The following is a 17938-nucleotide window of genomic DNA, read 5'->3' on the forward strand; positions in this document are numbered from 1 at the left end:
ACCAGTGGGGCTTTTGTTCCTCCTTTTCACTTTCCCTAAACTGCATGCTAAGTTGCTTCAGTTGTGTCCGACTCCGTGCGACCCTGTGGACTTAGTCCTCCAGGTTCCTCTGTCCATGGGATTATCCAGGCAAGAATAGTGAAGTGGGAATTCCTTCTCCAGGGAATTCTTTTCAGTGCACTACACAGAGACCAACCTGCATCTCCTGTATTAACAGGCAAATTCTTTACTAGTGAGCCACATGGGAAGTCCAATTTATGGATAGATATTCAATATAAAATATTTCAGCCAAAAATAATCTTCTGAGGGTTATATTTCCAACCTTTTTACTGCAGTGGCAGTAACATACAATTAATGACAATCATGCTTTTTGTAGTATGAATGATATTTTAACTTTGGTCTTTAGTATAATTTGTATGACAGGTTCATTTTCCCTGTTGGGCTCACTTGATATTTCCTCATGAGGAACCTGTATTCCTTTCCACCATTCTGATTATCTTTTACTCTATAGGCAGCTTGACAGGGCTGGAATAATCTAAATAGAATTATTACACTACATATAACTAAAGTTACCGCTGTGGCACTGTGACTACTTTTTGAAGGGATTCATTCAGAACCTTCCTATGAAGGGAAATAGATATTAGGCCAATTTCGTCCTTGTCACCATCCATACTTCATTATCATCATCAAATAAAATGCAGAGATTTCCTCATGCCCAGCAGAATTACATATGACTAAAAATTTTTGATTTACTGTGGTCATTCTCATTGATGGCTCTAAGAAGAGCCAGCAATTCAAAAACACCAATCTCTGCAATCTGTCTTTAGAAATCATGATTAAGTGGACCTAAAGCCTTGATAACCTCTCATTCTAAGGGTATATAGACACCAACAGAATTAGATTAGTTCTAAGGATTTGGTTCAGTACCTACTCTTTGGTGATAAAACTCAATTGAGGGCTTCCCTGGCAGCTCAGTAGTAAAGAATCCACTTACCAATGCAGGAGACCCAGACTGGATCCCACGTTGGGGAAGATCCCACAAGCCACAGAGCAACTAAGCTCATGAACCACGACTATTGAGCCTGTGCTCTAGAGCCTGGGAGCTGCAACTACTGAAGCCCACACATCCTAGAGCCCATCCTTGGCTACAAGAGAGGCCCACGTATAGCAGCTAGAGAGTAGCCCATCCTGGTCACAACTTGAGAAAAGCACACACAGCAATGAAGACCCAGCACAGCCAAAAACAAAACAAAACAAAACTTGATGGGATGTGAAAATGGATACAGATATACACAGCCCACAAGCTGTATATTACTGACAGTTGCGTTCTGTTAAGCCTGCCTTGTTTTGCTTTGTTTTATGTTAACCAACATGAAAGGAATATTTTATCTGGGAATCCAGATTCCTGAATCCTCTTGAAAAATGAGAATCCTCACATCCAAGGTTTCCATTCCCACAAGCCAACTTGCAGCGGTGTAGTGGTACATGTGCTCTCAACTTCCTGGAGTCCTTACCTCGCACTTAAGTGTGGCCTACATATGTATGGGGCTTCCCTGGTGGCTCAGATAGCAAAGAACCTGCCTATAGTGCAGCAGACCTGGGTTTGACCCCTGGGTCAGGAAGATACCCTGGAGAAGGGAATGGTAACACACTCTAGTATTCCTGCCTGGAGAATTTCATGGACAGAGGACTAGTAGGCTACAGTCCATGGGGTCTTCAAAGAATCTGGCATCTGGTGACTAACACTTTTTTACATATGTATAGTGCTTGTGTCATGTATTTTGCTTTACTGATCCCTCAGCTCAGTTCAGTTGCTCAATCATGTCTAACTATTTGTGTCCCCATGGGCTGCAGCATGCCAGGCCTCCCTGTCCATCACCAACTCCCGGAGTTTACTCAGACTCATGTCCATTGAGTCGGTAATGCCATCCAACCATCTCATCCTCTGTCAATCCCTTCTCCTCTTACCTTCAATCTTTCCCAGCTCAGGGTCTTTTCAAATGAGTCAGTTCTTTGCATCAGGCGGCCAATGTATTGGAGTTTCAGCTTTAGCATCAGTCCTTCCAATGAATATTCAGGACTGATTTCCTTTAGGATGGACTGGTTGGATCTCCTTGCAGCTGAAGGGGCTCTCAAGAGTCTTCTCCAACACCACAGTTCAAAAGCATCAATTCGTCGGCACTCAGCTTTCTTTAGAGTCCAACTCTCACATCCGTACATGACTACTGGAAAAACCATAGCTTTGACTAGATGGACCTTTGTTGGCAAAGTAATGTCTCTGCTTTTTTAAAAAATTTATTTATTTATTAAATTTATTTATTTATTTTTTCAGTGGGTTTTGTCATACATTGACATGAATCAGTCTCTGCTTTTTAATATGCTATCTAGGTTGGTCATAACTTTTCTTCCCAGGAGCAAGCGTCTTTTAATTTCATGACTGCAGTCACCATCTGCAGTGATTTTGGAGCCCCCAAAATAAAGTCTGTCACTATTTTCACTGCTTCCCCTTCTGTTTGCCATGAAGTGATGGGATCAGATGCCATGATCTTAGTTTTCTGAATGTTGAGCTTTAAGCCAACTTTTTCACTCTCCTTCTTCACTCTCATTAAGAGGCTCTTTAGTTCTTCTTCACTTTCTGCCATAAGGGTGGTGTCATCTGCATATATGAGGTTATTGATATTTCTCCTGGCAACCTTGATTCCAGCTTGTGCTTCATCCAGCCCAGGGTTTCTCATGATGTACTCTGCATAAAAGTTAAACAAGCAGGGTGACAATATACAGCCTTGACATACTCCTTTTCCTATTTGGAACCAGTCTGTTGTTCCATGTCCAGTTCTAACTGTTGCTTCCTGACCTGCATTCAGATTTCTCAAGAGGCAGGTTAGGTAGTCTGGTATTCCCATCTCTTTCAGAATTTTCCAGAGTTTGTTATGGTCCACACAGTCAAAGACTTTGGCATAGTCAATAAAGCAGAAATAGATGTTTTTCTGGAACTCTCTTGCTTTTTCGATCCCTACAAATATTTTATTTGCAATCCTTAAACAAAAGCATGCACTGTGAGCTACCCAGGGCCTGAGTAGCTATGACTGTAACATCTCTGGGTCTGTTCACTCATCTGTTCGGTTGGGCTCAACAAATCTCTTCATAGTCTTCTGTAATAGTTGTGACCTTCAATTAAGAAAATGCATGCAAAAATACTTTGAAGTTCTACAAGTTAATCATGAAAGTGAAAGTGTGATTCACTCAGTCATTTCCAACTCTGTGATCCCATGGAATGTAGCCTTCCCGTCTATGGAATTTTTTAGGCAAGAATACTGGAGTGTGTTGCCATTCCCTTCTCCAAGGGATCTTCCCAAATCAGGAGCTGAACCCAGGTCTCCCGTATTGCAGGCAAATTCCTTGCTATCTGAGCCACCAGAGAAGCCATGTACAAAAAAAAAACCAAAAAACAGTTTGTCAACTAAAATCTTGAGTTCCCTTTGCTAATAGTAATGGCATCATGGAAAGAATAAATAGAAGGAACAAGTCCTGGTCTGAAACAGAGCTATACTATTTCATAGGCAGCTGGTGTCATGGAATGAGGCTGATGTTATGTTAGAAGAGTTTCACAGAAGTCCTGGAAGCTGTGTACAAATAATTGTACCTCCAGGAACCTCATCTATAAAACATGGAAGACAGGACCTGCCTTCTGAACTCCCAAGTTTGTGGTCAGCATCAAATGAAACAAAGTATGTGAAAGTAATGAATGAACTGTTACACATTATCTTAATATAGGCAATAATTAGTATTTAGTGATAAATTATGAACACATAAAGAATGTTTCCACATCTAATATTTACACATGTTAAGACTCTGAAAAGTTGTTTGGAATTAAATCAAAGATGGCTTTTTGGAAGAGGAAATTTTGATTGAGTCTCATTTCTAGCTATACAACAGAGAATGGGCCTATGTTGCTAAGTAAAATAAGCTTGCTATTTTGTTTTTTAATTCTATTGCACACCTTTGTTGTGAGAGGAATTGGGTATTTCATATTTTCTTCAGACTACTTACCTCAAATAAAACATTGTATAAAGTTACATTTAGAAAGAGTGCAAAAAAATCTGATTATTTTGTGACTAAAAAAATCTCAGGATATTTATTAGAACTGGAAGGAATCTTTGAGATGATATTTTACAAACCAGGAAGCAGCACAGTGGGATTAAATGACTTGTGCAAGTTCTCAAAGCTATGATGTTGCAGGGTTAGAATTCAAGACCAGACGTTTGGACTCCAGTGTTCTTCTTTTTATTTTTTTCCTTCAAACCTTTTATTTTATATTGGGGTATAGCCGATTGTCAAAGTTGTGATATTTTCAGGTGAAGAGTGAAGGAACCCAGCTGTCCATATTGTATCCATTCTCTCCCAACCCCTCTTCCATCCAGGCTGCCACATAACAATGAGCAGAGTTCTGTGTGCTATACAGTAGGTTCTTGTTGGTTATCCATTTTAAACATAGCAGTGTGTATACTGGACTCCAGTGTTCATACAGGGGCACCACATCAATGCTGGGGCAACTTCTGACTAGCGGTACTGAATTGAATCACCAGATGTTTAGATAATCAGATTAGGTTGGGGACATAAGCTAGAGGGAACTGCTGATAAGATCTCTGTGAATTAGAATGTGGGTTTTGAGGAAATCCCAGTTTCTGCAAAGAAATAAATAAATTGGCATCTTCCCGCGTGCATACTGGTAATCTCCTCCCTACTCTACCCCTTCCACCATTCCTTTAAAGCTAGGCTACCAATCCTAAAGGAAATCAACCCTGAATATTCATTGGAAGGACTGATGCTGAAGCTCCGATACTTTGGCCACCTTCAATACTCTGGACAACTCATTGGAAAAGACCCTGATGCTGGGCAGGATTGAAGGCAAAAGGAAAAGAGGGAGGCAAAGGATGAGATAGATAGCATCAGCGACTCAATGGACAGAGGTTTGAGCAAACTCGGGGAGATAGTGCAGGACAAGGAAGCCTGGCGTGCTGCAGGCCAAGGGGTCGCAAAGAATCGGATACGACTGAGCGACTGAACAACAATAAGTTGGTTACCTTTCATTCTCAGATCAGTCAGACTTTTGCATGACCTCGCTGCCCCGACACACCGGTGAGATTCCCTTTCTGATCAGCACGCTAGAGTAGGACAGCTCCTTCCGGGTAATGAAAACTTTTCAAATTCACAATCAGAGCCAGAAAGAACTCGACCACTGGAACAAAGTTTCTCCTGGAGGTCAAGAAATCACTCCTCCGCCTCCTAATTCCTCCAGTTTCTGAGAGCGTGCTTTCTTTCCTCTTTTTCCACAGCCCTAAGGGACATGTCCTGCGTTTTCGCTGTAAGTTTAGGGCCTGAACTAGGTCATTCTTCCAGTTGTCTGTCCCTGGGCTGCCTCTGGAACTTAATTTCTCGCCTCTCTACCACGCACTATCCAGTGGCCCTCTTCCCTTCTCGGTTCCGCAGAGGCAGAGGCATCCGCGCGTCCCGGGGCTCATCGCCCGCTTGGAATTCGGGCTCCGTGCCCGAGACCAGCTTTCTGCGGAGCGGCCCGGTCGCAAGTGCAGGTGCCAATCCTCCTGCACTTGGCCGGAGTTCTTGTTGGCGCACGGAGACCGGTGCCTTTCGTGGGCCTACCCCGCCGCCAACGTCGCGCCCTGCCACCTGGGGTGGGGGTGTTAGCTTCCGAGGCGCCGAGGCAGGCAGGATGCGAGCTCCATCAGAGTGGGCCCGTCTGTCTTTCTCCTCCCGAGTCGCAGATGGCCGCGGGACCCCCACTTCCTCCAGCAGTCCCCTGCCGCCGCCGCCGTCGCCTTCCCCAGCAGCGGTGGCTGGACGACAGCGCCGTCACTGGTTGGATTGGAGCTGGCGGCTCAGACGGGACACCCTGGGGTGGGGGAGTGGGGGAGGGAGGGTGTGGGAAAGGGGGAGGTCAGCGCTGGGCGGGCACTCGGGGGACCCCGCGCTGCCCCTTCCAGCAGCAGCAGCACAGCGGCATCCACAGCCGCCGCCGCAGTCTGAGCGGCCGCAGCAGAGCGAGCGCGAGCTTCACCAGCTCCGCGCGGCGGAGAGCAGAGGGGCGGCGGCGCCCGCCCCAGCCGAGCCGAGCCGAGCCGAGCGCGCAGCCGGGCCGCCGCCGCCGCCTCGCAGATGCCATCACAGCAACAAAGAGCTCGCTGAGCTGAGAGCCGCGGCGAGAGCTCGCCTGGAAGCCCTCCACGGTGCCCGCTCCAGGAACTGGGTGACAGCAGGAGGAGACGCTCCGGGGGTCTGGGGGAGGGGAGGGGACAGGAGATGGCCAAGAAGAGAAAGCCCTCCAGCATCAAGGGTGAGTTAAAGCTCCATTCTCACCTCGCTCCATCCCACCTCCCACCCTCCGACCGCCCCTACGGCTAGCCTGTTTACATCCGGGCTTGGTCAAGTGGAAGGCTGCCTGCTGGGGAAGAGTTTTCCTTCTCCGGAAGGTGGGGAGAACTGCTGCATCTTCCTTTCCCTCCGGGGAGACTCCGATAGGAGTTTGTCCCCTTTTTGTAACCCGGGAAACCTGGAGACTCTTGTTCTCACCCCACCCCTTTCCCACTCCGAGAGCTTGGTTATCTGTTGCACCTTACCCCCTCAGGGTAGTGGGGACAGAAGCGACTCTGCTCCTCGGGTCTCATTTCGGAATCAGGCTGTGTGTGTGTGTGTGTGTGTGTGTGTGTGTGTGTGTGTGTGTGAGAGAGAGAGAGAGAGAGAGAGAGAGAGAGAGAGTTTTTCGAGGTGTCTCTCTACTACTCTCTCCTCCCAACCTCCCTCCGTCCCTTCATCCCAGGGTGACAAGTTCTGCATCCATTTTCCCAACCTCCAGCCTCAAGAGGAGATAGGAGCTGTCTGGCTCTCCTTTTCCCCCATGGTCAAGGGGATTTGCTACGGGTCGGGTCCCTGCAGGCTTTTCCCCTCTTCCCGACCTGCTGAGGCGGGCAGTGACTCCCGGTGTTGAGGCGGGCCGCTGTTGCTCCTTTGGAACCAGGGCTTCTAAAGTTGGAAAGTTCAGAGGGGAGAAGCGCTGGCAGGGAGGATAAGGATGAGCTTGTTGCTGGGGTGACTTCAGGCATCGCGGCGTGGTCGGGAGCTGGACTCTGGAGGGAGCCTCGTAGGCGGCGTCCAGCAGGAGCGGGGTGTCCAGGACTCGCCCAGCGCCGCGCTGCGCGCAAGGAGCTGGTGCACGCGCCGCCCGCGGCCGCAGCGCGGACTAGCAGAGGTCGCCGCTGGCCGGCTGCCTAGCGCTTCGACTCTCGCGCTGGGGAGCTAGCCGTGGCGGAGAGGTGGTCTTGCAGCACTGCAGAGAGGTGGAAACCAGTTCGGCACCATGCGCGGTGAGGAAGCCTGTTTCGGGGGAACTGCACCGGAGCTTGGTGGGAAGGAGGAAGCAGTGGCGTTTGAAGTTGGATTTCAACCCAATGGGCCCGATAGCCCTGGAGACGCAGATTTATCGTGCCTTGGGGTTTAATAAAAGAGGACCACACTCTGAGATGCGAAGGGATGTACTCTTGAAAATGTAGGTTTGGTTTGCAGCAGCGCGCCAGGCTTTGGCTTGCTGCTTTCTTTTTCCCCCCCAAGTCTTGCTTGTGGGAGCTTAGCTCTACTCTAGAGGTCACTAGGGGGACACAACTTTATCTTGGTGCTTCAGCTTGCCTTTTAATTGCCGCGGAGTACTCAAATCACTTATTGGAAAGGGTTTCAAACCATGATCCTTAATCTTTTAGAAGATGTTGCTACGAAAAACCCAGGATTTTCTCTTTTCTGCTCGAAACTATAATAGATATATAATTTTAGTGCAATGCATTTCCTTAAAAATAATACAGCTCCTGTAAAATAGAAAAGGCCTTAAACTTGATTTTTTCTCTCCCAATGAATTAGTACATGTTTACAGTGGTAGACTACTAAAGAAAGAGTGAGAGAATGTATTCATATATTCATCTACAAACAATTTTCTTATGACAATCTCAAAGAATTAGTCTGAACCCAGATTGACAGGGTGCATTAGCCGCACTTTTGGTTCGCTCCTTTTTATGGAACCATATCGCACCATGAATGAAACAGAAGGATTGGTTTTCAGCACTGCTGAACGGCTATCCATTGGCAGAAATACATTTCATACCCACCCCAAACCTTGCAGATTGTAAATGATCCATGAAGAGTGGAAAATTTTTTCCAGTTTTACAATACATGCTAGCTGGAGACAATCTTACCCTGAAATTAATCTTGGTGGACATGCAAAAAGATACAATTGAGGCCAAATTAATAAGTGAACTAGTGTAACAGTTTGATGAAACATATCTCATTACTACCCACCCCAAACACAAAGAAGTTTTTGATTTGTAAGCCGGGATAGGATGGTATTTTAAATTTAACTAGATAGTGAACTAATTGAAGAGCAGCGATTAATAGAGTTTTGTCATTTAAATGTTAATAATTCTTTCAGAGGATTTAATAACCATGCTTTCCTAGGAAATGTCTCAAGAAAGTTTATTGTAGTTCTCTAAAAATAAGGTTTTCTCATACTACATGTTTTCCTTAAAAGTTATGTTATTTAATTCTTACTGATTTGTGTTTTTTTTTTTTTTTCTCTCTCTCTCTACTAATGCTGAGTTTCTGTCTTTCTTTTTCTTAAACCAGATTGCCATTTCTTTCTTAGAAGGAAAAAAACCTTTGAGAAAATCCTTGGAGTTTCCCTTTAGCAAAGCACAGTTAATTGTGATAGTTCAAAGGCAAGCCCAGGAAGTTGGAATCCATTAATTTGCCTCAATGTTGCCTTTTAAGAGGAGTGCTCTACAAAAGCATCTGACTGCTGGCTTGCTGAACTGCTCCCAGACATCTGCTTCTAAGCTACAACCAACTTAAACCGAGACTGCCTGGTAGAAAACCAAACTGCTAAATGCTAGGGCGTTTTTGTTTGCCAGGTTAGTTTTTTGGCAGGCTGGGGTGAACTTTGTGAATAATAAACTATAGGTTTAGCAACATCCCGCCTGTGTTGGTTGTCCTCTATTCAGAGCTGTTTTCTCTGCTTAGCTACCCTGTGTGCAGGGAAAGATGATTTGTTAGAGCATGTGACAGGCAAATTGCTCATTGGCTCTTGTAGTCCTTGCAACAGACACTACACATCTAGAAAGCTAGAAATTGGTCAGAGGGAAACACTCTTTTAATATTGACAGAAGATACTAGCTTTCATTTGTGGCACTCATTAAAAGACATTTTATAAATGACTTTTATAAAAGAATATGTGTCAATCCAATATTTATAATATTTTAATGAAAAGATATGCTATAGTCCATTTCAATAAAAGTCTTATAAACATAGGTTAGTTACATCGATTATAGTGATACTAACCCTCCTCCCCCAGTATTATTAGTACAACAAGGATTCTCACTCACATTTAAAGGTTAAGTTATGCTTGGATTCATCTATTTATGCATTCATTCAGCAATTTTATTGACTACTGGATATGTACTAGGTTCTGTGCAAAACTAGGGATGCTTTGATAAACATGATACTCAATGAAGGGTATATTGGGAGGGAGGCTTGGAAAGACAAGGTAAACAAATACATGAATAATAAAGTTTTACAATGATTAATATCATGAAAATAAAATAGGACATATTCTGGAAAGTGATTGTGGGGTTACTTTATTTTATTTTTTGTGTGTGTGAGGTTACTTTAGATTGTGACATTTGAGCTGGGAACCAAATGATGAGTAATTTACCTGCCAAGAGCTGGAACATGGCACTGCAAGCCTTAGGCAGGAGGAATGACACTGTGGCTTGGCATATTCAAATACAGAACTGCCAGTTTGGCTGGAGTGCAGTATGTTAGGTAGAGACGGGTAGGGAGAGGCCAGACTTTTTGGACCCTAAATAGGAGTTAGATTTTCGTTTAAGTGCAGGGAGAAGCCTATTGGATGCTCACTAGATGTTTAGAGCTTTATTCTCATCCTTGAGGATGGTTTCAGGGAGAGCAGCTTTCCTACATCAACACCCTAGGCCAAGTAAAGTCCTTATCCAATGAACTTCACTTTTCTAAAAGGTCTAGTTATAATCAAGGAACTGAGGCCTCCTGCTGAGAGCCCTCTTACCTGCATTAGTTGGGGCTGAGATGTTGATAGCATTTCTAGGAATCTCTGCTTAAGGAAACAATTCTAAAGAGAATGAGGACTATTTATAATTCAACATTTGGGTAAAGGTTAGTCATCATCCCCATTCCCCACCCCCCAACAATCCTTTCAAAGCAAGTAAATCTTAGGAAAAGCATATTGTAATGGTAGAAGGGCCTAGAACATTACTGTGCAGTAGGCGGAATGTGGAAGGCAACATGAGAGGCTCCTAGGTAACGGAAAGGAGTCCGTGAAAGAAGAGTGATGCTTGGAAAGGCGACATGAGAAAGCCTCTGAGACAACGTCAGCCAGTTCATGATTTTGCCAAGAGAAGCAGAAGCCTGATGTGAGAGTGTGCCAAGAGAAACACTCTAATTCGAGCACAAAGGAAGTTCAAATCAGGTTATCTTTATGCTTTTGACCGCTTTTTACTTGTGAAGCATTTATAACAATAAAAGCACACAGGCTTTTAAAAAAGCTCTTTGATTTTACTTATTATTAGGTAGCTCTTATGGATTATAAACCTCACAGATGAAAATAGCATAAAAAAAGTAGTGATAAAAACTGCTATTTGTTGGAGGTATCTGCTTGACATCTAATTAGCAGGGAAATTATACTCTTGGGTCTCTATCTTGCTGTGGAGATGTTGGCAGTGGGGAAGAGGGCAGGAGATTGGGTCTGTTGGATGATTTTCTGCCCCATAAGCATTTATTCTTGAAGGTGCCGTGATATTTAGAAGATGTGTAAATCATAATTTTAGAGCCCTCCACTGTCTCTCCCACCTTCACTTGTCCGCTTTTTGGCCAGCAGTTACTAATGAAAACTATGTTAAGAATTTTTGTAGCTTCAGGACATTCTTTAGTCCCCTCTTGCTATTTCCTTTGTGCTCTGATGGACTCTTGAGGCTGGCAGGGCTGGTAGGACTCAGGGATTATGTAACTAAGAATGGATTTGGTCCTCAGTGATCACATAACACAATGTGTTTATGACATCAGATTCTTTTCATAGCATTGAGCGTCATAGTAGGTTAGAGTTAAAAGAAAGGCTCAGTGTTAGAGTTAGTGGAGGAATGCTATAGCAAGAGGTGAGTAATGTTGTCAAGTATGAATAGTCTAGATAAGGAATTTGGTCAAGTGTATTATTTGTAATTGCATATTATAGATAAGTCAGGATATGTCTCTATAGACATATATATGAGCATATATCTAGAGAGGGATATGTATATAGGCATATCTTGATATATATTTAAACTAGAGCTCAGTTCCCAGTGTAAATTCAGATATCACCCTGTACATGCGAGTGTGATCATGTCTGCATTTTACATATAAGGAAATTGAGACACAAGGATATTAGGTACTTTCTTGGGGCCTAAGAATAAATTATGTACTGTGGATAAAGGCATAACCAAGCCGTATGACACACTCTCCTTTGACTATGTTCAGTGTTTTTTTAAAATTAATTAATTAATTTTAATTGGAGGCTAATTACTTTACAATATTGTAGTGGTTTCTGCCAAACACTGATATGAATCAGCCATGGGTGTACATGTGTTCTTTATCCTGAAACCCCTCCTACCTCCTTCCCCAACCCATCCCTCAGGGTTGTCCCCGTGCACTGGCTTTGAGTGCCCTATTTCATGCATCAAACTTGGACTGGTGATCTATTTCACATCTGGTAATATACATATTTGAATGCTAGTCTCTCAAATCATCCCACCCTCGCCTTCTTCCACTGAGTCCAAAAGTCTGTTCTTTATATCTGTGTCTCTTTTGCTGTCTTGCATATAGAGTAATCATTACCATTTTTCTAAATTCCATATATATACGTTATTACACAGTATTGGTGTTTTTCTTTCTGACTTACTTCACTCTTTATAATAGGCTCCAGCTTCATCCATCTCATTAGAACTGATTCAAGTGTGTTCTTTTTAATAGCTGAGTTATATTCAGTGTTTTAATACCTGTTCCCTTTCCTCAAGATCTCTCAAGTCTAACATAGAAAGGGAGATCAATTTTGCTTTTTCATGCTGAATCAAGAGGATGATACTCTTTCCTCAGAAGTATCACAACTTTATTGTTTGTGATCCACTTTTAAAATTAGAAATACCTTGCTAACAAAGTAGGCTAACTGCTGACAAATGCTAAAGTGATATTGTACAGAGGTTTTAGGGCCTCTCTAGAGATGGGGAGGCCAGACAAAGTGAATAAATATTCTCATTTTTTGACATGGTATAAGTTGGAAAAGATGTATGTGGGTCACCTCTGAGATAGATTCACGTCGTTTTGCCATTCATGTGGAAAGCCATTTGTCTGCTGTGGTAGCTAGCCTTTAAGATGGCTTCAGTGTTTTTTGCCTACTTGTGTTCACACCCTTACATACTCCCGTCCCACACTGAATTGGGGCTGACCTGTGTGACCTGTAGAGTATGGTGGAAGGCTATGTTGTATATAACGACTTGGTGGCTTCTGTCTTGCTCTTGTATATCTGGTGCTCTCTTACTTATTGCTTACTTCGGGAAAGACCAGCTGCTAAGCTGTGGAGGCACTCAGGATTCTGGTGGAGAGGCCATGTGGGGAAGAACTGGGGCCTCCTGCTAAGAGCCAGCTCCAGCTTGCCCACCTTGTGCACGATTTACCTCAGAAACAGACCCTCTAGCCCGGTTAAGCCTTCAGGTGTCTATAGCTTTAGCCAACATCTAACTGAACATCATGAGAAATCCTTACCTAGGTCTACCCAACCAGCCTACTTTTGGATTCCAATATAGCAGAAACAGTGAGAGATGGTAAATGGTTACTGTTGTACTGAGTCACTAATGCTTGTTACACAATATTGGATAATATATCTGTGGGTCATTACTTTTGTACCTTTATCTTGGGAGGTAGGGACCCTCTTATTGGTGTGTAAATAGGGGAGACCGTGTATGTGTGAAAAAGCATATATATTTTTAAAACCTTCCACTACAGTAATTTACTTATTTATATAATTTTTATATGTAAAAGATTAATATTTAATTTTTAATCTTTATATTTACATATCTTTTATATATAAAAGATTAATTTTCTTATTTATATAATTACTCCAGGGTTTCCTTTAAGCTAGATGTTCCTTCCAGGCTCCTGGGAATAAAAGGAACACTGAATTCACAATCTTCATTGCTAGTCTTGGCATTGGCCCTGAATCTTAGTTCTTTTTATTACTTCAGAGAGCTGGGCTGAAAACCCAAAGTTCTCTTTTCCCTGTTTCCCTTAAGTTCCTTTTAGTAGCTTGATTCCTTCTTCTCCACTTCGGTTGGTCCTCATTTCTGCCCTCTATAGTTCACTTGGTTTGGCAGGTACCTTCCCAATAAAAGCCCCACCAAAGAAAAAAATGAGAGTGATAGACTACAAATGCCCCCCAAGTCCTCTAACAGCCCTCCAAACTGAAAAGGCAAAAAGTCCCTAAAACCTAAAATCTCCCAATAAACGCTTCTCCAGCTATATTTATCTACTTCTCCCTACCAAGGAGTCCCTGCCCCCTCCCAGCCCAACTAGTCCCTTGATGTATAACAAGGAGAGTGAGAAAGAGGATAAAGTAAAATGAAGAAGACTGCGATTCCTTCTACTGCAGTGTAGAATACTAGCCTGCTTTATTTCAGCCCCTCACTCATTTCTTCATTCACTTGACAAATATTAACTGAAGACTTACTCTGTGCTAGAAGTGTATTTGGGATACAAAATGGAGCCTTTAGGTAGGGAAGACAGACCATGAATAAACTGTTGAGATTAAAAACTGAAATGTACTATGAGGAAAAAAATAGAGCATGATATGGGGGATTTGGACGGCTGGTGATGGCCTGATGGGGGAGGGTGAGCTATTAATAGGATGGTTCAGTTCAGTTCAGTTCAATCACTCAGTTGTGTCCTTGACTCCTTGAGACCCCATGAATCACAGCACGCCAGGCCTCCCTGTCCACCACCAACTCCTGGAGTTTACTCAAACTCATGCCCATTGAGTCGGTGATGCCATCCAGCCATTTCATCCTCTGTCATCCCCTTCTCCTCCTGCCCACAATCCCTCCCAGCATCAGGGTCTTTTCCAATAAGTCAACTCTTCGCATGAGGTGGCCAAAGTACTGGAGTTTCAGCTTCAGCATCAGTCCTTCCAGTGAACACCCAGGGCTGATCTCCTTTAGGATGGACTGGTTGGATCTCCTTGCAGTCCAAGGGACTCTCAAGAGTCTTCTCCAACACCACAGTTCAAACGCATCAATTCTTCAGCACTCAGCTTTCTTCACAGTCCAACTTCTACATCCATACTTGACCACTGGAAAAACCATAGCCTTGACTAGACGGACCTTTGTTGGCAAAGTAATGTCTCTGCTTTTTAATATGCTATCTAGGTTGGTAGACTTAATTGGAAACATAATATTGAAGGAGATGAAGTAGTTTTTATGGAGGAGGAAGAATGTTTCAGAAAGAGAAAAGCCAGTGCAAACACCCACTGGTAAGAGTATACTGGCATGCTTGATAAACAGAACGGAGAGTAAGTGAAATTAGTAAAGAGAATAGAAATAGGAAAGGGGGGCAGAAAAGTGAGGGAGGACTAGATCACGTCCAGCCCTGTAGGCAATTTTAAAGACTTCAACTTTAATCCTCAGTGAAATGGGGCATCATTGAAGGTTTTGAACAAAGGAATAATAGGCTCTGACTGACGATTTGAAAAGAATTGCTGTGGCTGCCATGTCGAAAATATCCTCTTGGGGCAAGAGAGAAGCTAGAAGACCAGTAAACAGTCTTGCAATATTTCAGTTGAGGAATGATGGTGGCAACTATCAGGGTGGTAGAGTGGAGGACCTGAGAAATAGAAAGACACGGAATATATTTTGAGGGTGGAGCTAATATGGTTTCCGGAACTAACAGGCTGTGTGAGAGATAGATATGAGTCATGGATGATTCTGTAGTTTGTGACCTGAGCTACTATAGGATGGAGTCGCCATCAGCTGGTGTTGGAAGATTGTGGATGGGGCAAGTTTAGTGAGAAAGTAGTTCAGTTTTTTTTTTTTTTTTTTTAAAGAGATCAGTTTTGGACACGTTTGAGTTGAAGTATTCATTTGATATTCAAGTGGAGATGACAAGTAGGAGGTCAAACACATGAATCTGGAGTCTGGGGAAGAGGCTGGGCTGATGATGTGAATATGGGAGACATTGGCACCTAGGTGGTGTTTAAGACCTTAGGCTGAATAACTTCCTGGCAAGTGAGTGTAGGCTGAGAGACATGATCTAAGCCCAAGGTTACTGCATTATTAAGTGGGGAGGGAGATGGAGTGGAAACTGGTAAAGGAGATTCAGAAAGAGCAACTGGTGAGTAAGGGAAAAGTCAAGAGTGTGAGGGGTCCCAGAGCCAAGGGAGAAAGTGTATCAAAGTGGAAAAGAATAATTGACTGTGTCAAATGCTGCTGATGAAGTAACATGAGGGTTGAGAAGTGACCATGGCATTTATTACTGTGAAGGTTACTGAAGACCTTGACAAGGGCAGTTGGAATAGGTCAACAGAGAATGGGAGGAGAAGAACTGGAGACATCAGAGTCAACTCTTTGGAGGGGTTTTGTGGCAAAGGGAGCAAAGAAATGGTGGCTGGGAGCAGTAGTCATCAAGAAAAAAGAAAACTTTTTTAAGCTGGGAGAAATGATGGCAGGTTTCACTCCTTGTTTTTTTGTTATCATTTGCTTTGTGAGGTGGTCTTTAACTTCTCTTTCACTATTTCTTTTAAACCATTGAACTGTACAGTTTTGTTTTTTTTTTAATGGATTTGTTTATTTTTGGCTGCACTGGGTCTTTGTTGTTGCACTTGGGCTTGGGGGCTACTCTCCAGTTGCGGTGCTTAGGCTGCTCATTGCAGTGGCTTCTCTTGTTGCAGAGCATGGGCTTTAGGGTACATGAGTTTAGATGCCCCAATGCATGTGGAATCTTCCCAGAGCAGGGATGGAATCGTGTCCCCTGCATTGGCAGGCAGATTCTTAACCACTGGACCACCAGGGAAGTCCTTTCTTTCACTATTTTAAATTTTGGCTGCTTTCTAAGACAATTTCTTGGGGCCATAAGGAGGGAATTAATGTACAGTGACTTTATATTACTTAGTTATAAGGAAGTTTCTTTTTTGTCTTTTATTTCTGTAAATAGATAATCTTTAAAAATATTAAATACAGTATGAGAAGAGAAATAGAAATGGATTTCCTGATGACATATTTAATAAAATATACCACAGTAGGAGAAAGTTGCCATGAGAAGAAAGTTTGCCGGTCATCATGTTGCTGACTGTAGCAGTCCATTCTGTCAGCTGGAAAGCTCAGAAGGAACTAAGGAAAAGTTTAAAATATTTTGTATAGGGGCAAGCCCAGTTGTTCTTGACCAGAAGCAATTTTGCAGTGTCTTGAAGACATTTTTGATTGTCATGACTGGGGTGATGCTATTGGTTTCTGGTGGGTAGAGACCAGGGATGATGCTAAACATTTTGTAATGCCCAGGACAGCCCTCACAACAAAGAATTATCTGGTTCAAATTGTCAACAGTGCTGACTGAGGTCAAGAAATCCTGGGATAGCCCCATCATTTTTTCATTCTTTCAGAAAGAAGCTAGCAAGCTGCTTCTGAAAGAGTCTGTTTAACCTATCTCATTGTTCTATGTTTAGATGAGGCACAACTGTTTAAAAGTTAAATTCAAATAAAGACAGGTTCTTTTCTTTTTGTCTTTGCTTTCTCTCCCCACCTCCCTGTCCTGCCTTCTGTTGGTTCCCCTTGTATTTTACTATTTTTATAAACTTGCATTGTTTCCCATTGGACCCATGACATTAGAGGGACATTAAAGTTATGGTAAAAAAAATCCTTGATTCAGCTGGGGAACCACAATTTTATATTGTTGATTCCTATTCTGCATCTGTCTGACAGTTTTTTGAAAGAAATAATCAAGAACAGGATGATTTGTTAGGCTGTAGCTCTTTAATGAGAAAGGCTAGGTGGCCTCCCAGCCATCTTTTCTGTGCCCTCTTTTGGCCATTAGGACTTCAGGGGAAAGCTGCACCCTTAATAGTCCTACTGTCAATGTGTGCATTATCTGACAAGGAATACTCTGAACTAAGTCAGGACTGTCCTAAGTGCTTGTTGAGTGAAAGGATGAAACATTTTAAATCCAGTTTTATAAGAAGCAATTTACAATTTATGTATTTAAAAAATTTGAAGGACAGGTTCTTTATGTACATTTTGCAGTTCATTGGATTGTGTTTGAGTGTCCAAATCCAGACATAAGAGTAAGATTTTTAAATTGACATTAAAAGTTTATTAAAAGTGTATTATCACTCTAGGCTTGCCCTACGAAAAAATTCAAAAGTCATTTTGAAGTTAGCCTATATACATTTTGTTAGTATTAGTTTAAGAATATCATAAATCATAAATTTAGAAAAAACTATAAAAGCTACTTAATGAACATTCATATTTCACAAGTTCTGGTATTAACAGTATTTTTCACTTTGAATTAAGTTCTTTTTTCTTTTTATCCACTGTTCTCATACTCTCATTCTCACTTACTTTGTTTGGTTGCACAAAAATGTTATCACATTCTTTTTCCTTGGCAATGTCTTTGATTCTGCTGATTTAACACCTTTACTGTAGTGAAAGAACATTTATGACTAAAAAAGAAGCATTATGTTATTTAAAAAAGATCTTTGTTTGTAAGTAAACCTGTCCTAAGGGATATCTTAGTTGTGTAAGGTAGGACAGACTTGAAGTTATAAAGAATAGTGTTGCATATACCT

At 42.6% G+C, this 17938-nt stretch overlaps 1 protein-coding gene across 2 annotated transcripts in view; it reads left to right on the plus strand.

Annotated features, from left to right (window-relative positions):
* The first annotated feature begins 6298 nt into the window (after positions 1-6298).
* SLC44A5 (solute carrier family 44 member 5) overlaps positions 6299-17938 on the plus strand; it is a 429650-nt gene continuing 418010 nt past the window's right edge. Inside the window, exon 1 of one of the 2 annotated variants that reach the window (XM_043460948.1) lies at positions 6299-6352. In XM_043460948.1, coding sequence (XP_043316883.1) covers positions 6319-6352 — 34 coding nt within the window. In that variant the 5' untranslated portion in view covers positions 6299-6318. Of the gene's footprint in view, positions 6353-7236; positions 7380-17938 lie in introns of those variants that run through there. The other variant, XM_043460949.1, reaches the window with a different exon arrangement.

The sequence above is a fragment of the Cervus canadensis genome, chromosome 2 (genome assembly GCF_019320065.1).
Source record: "Cervus canadensis isolate Bull #8, Minnesota chromosome 2, ASM1932006v1, whole genome shotgun sequence".
NCBI lineage: Eukaryota > Metazoa > Chordata > Mammalia > Artiodactyla > Cervidae > Cervus > Cervus canadensis.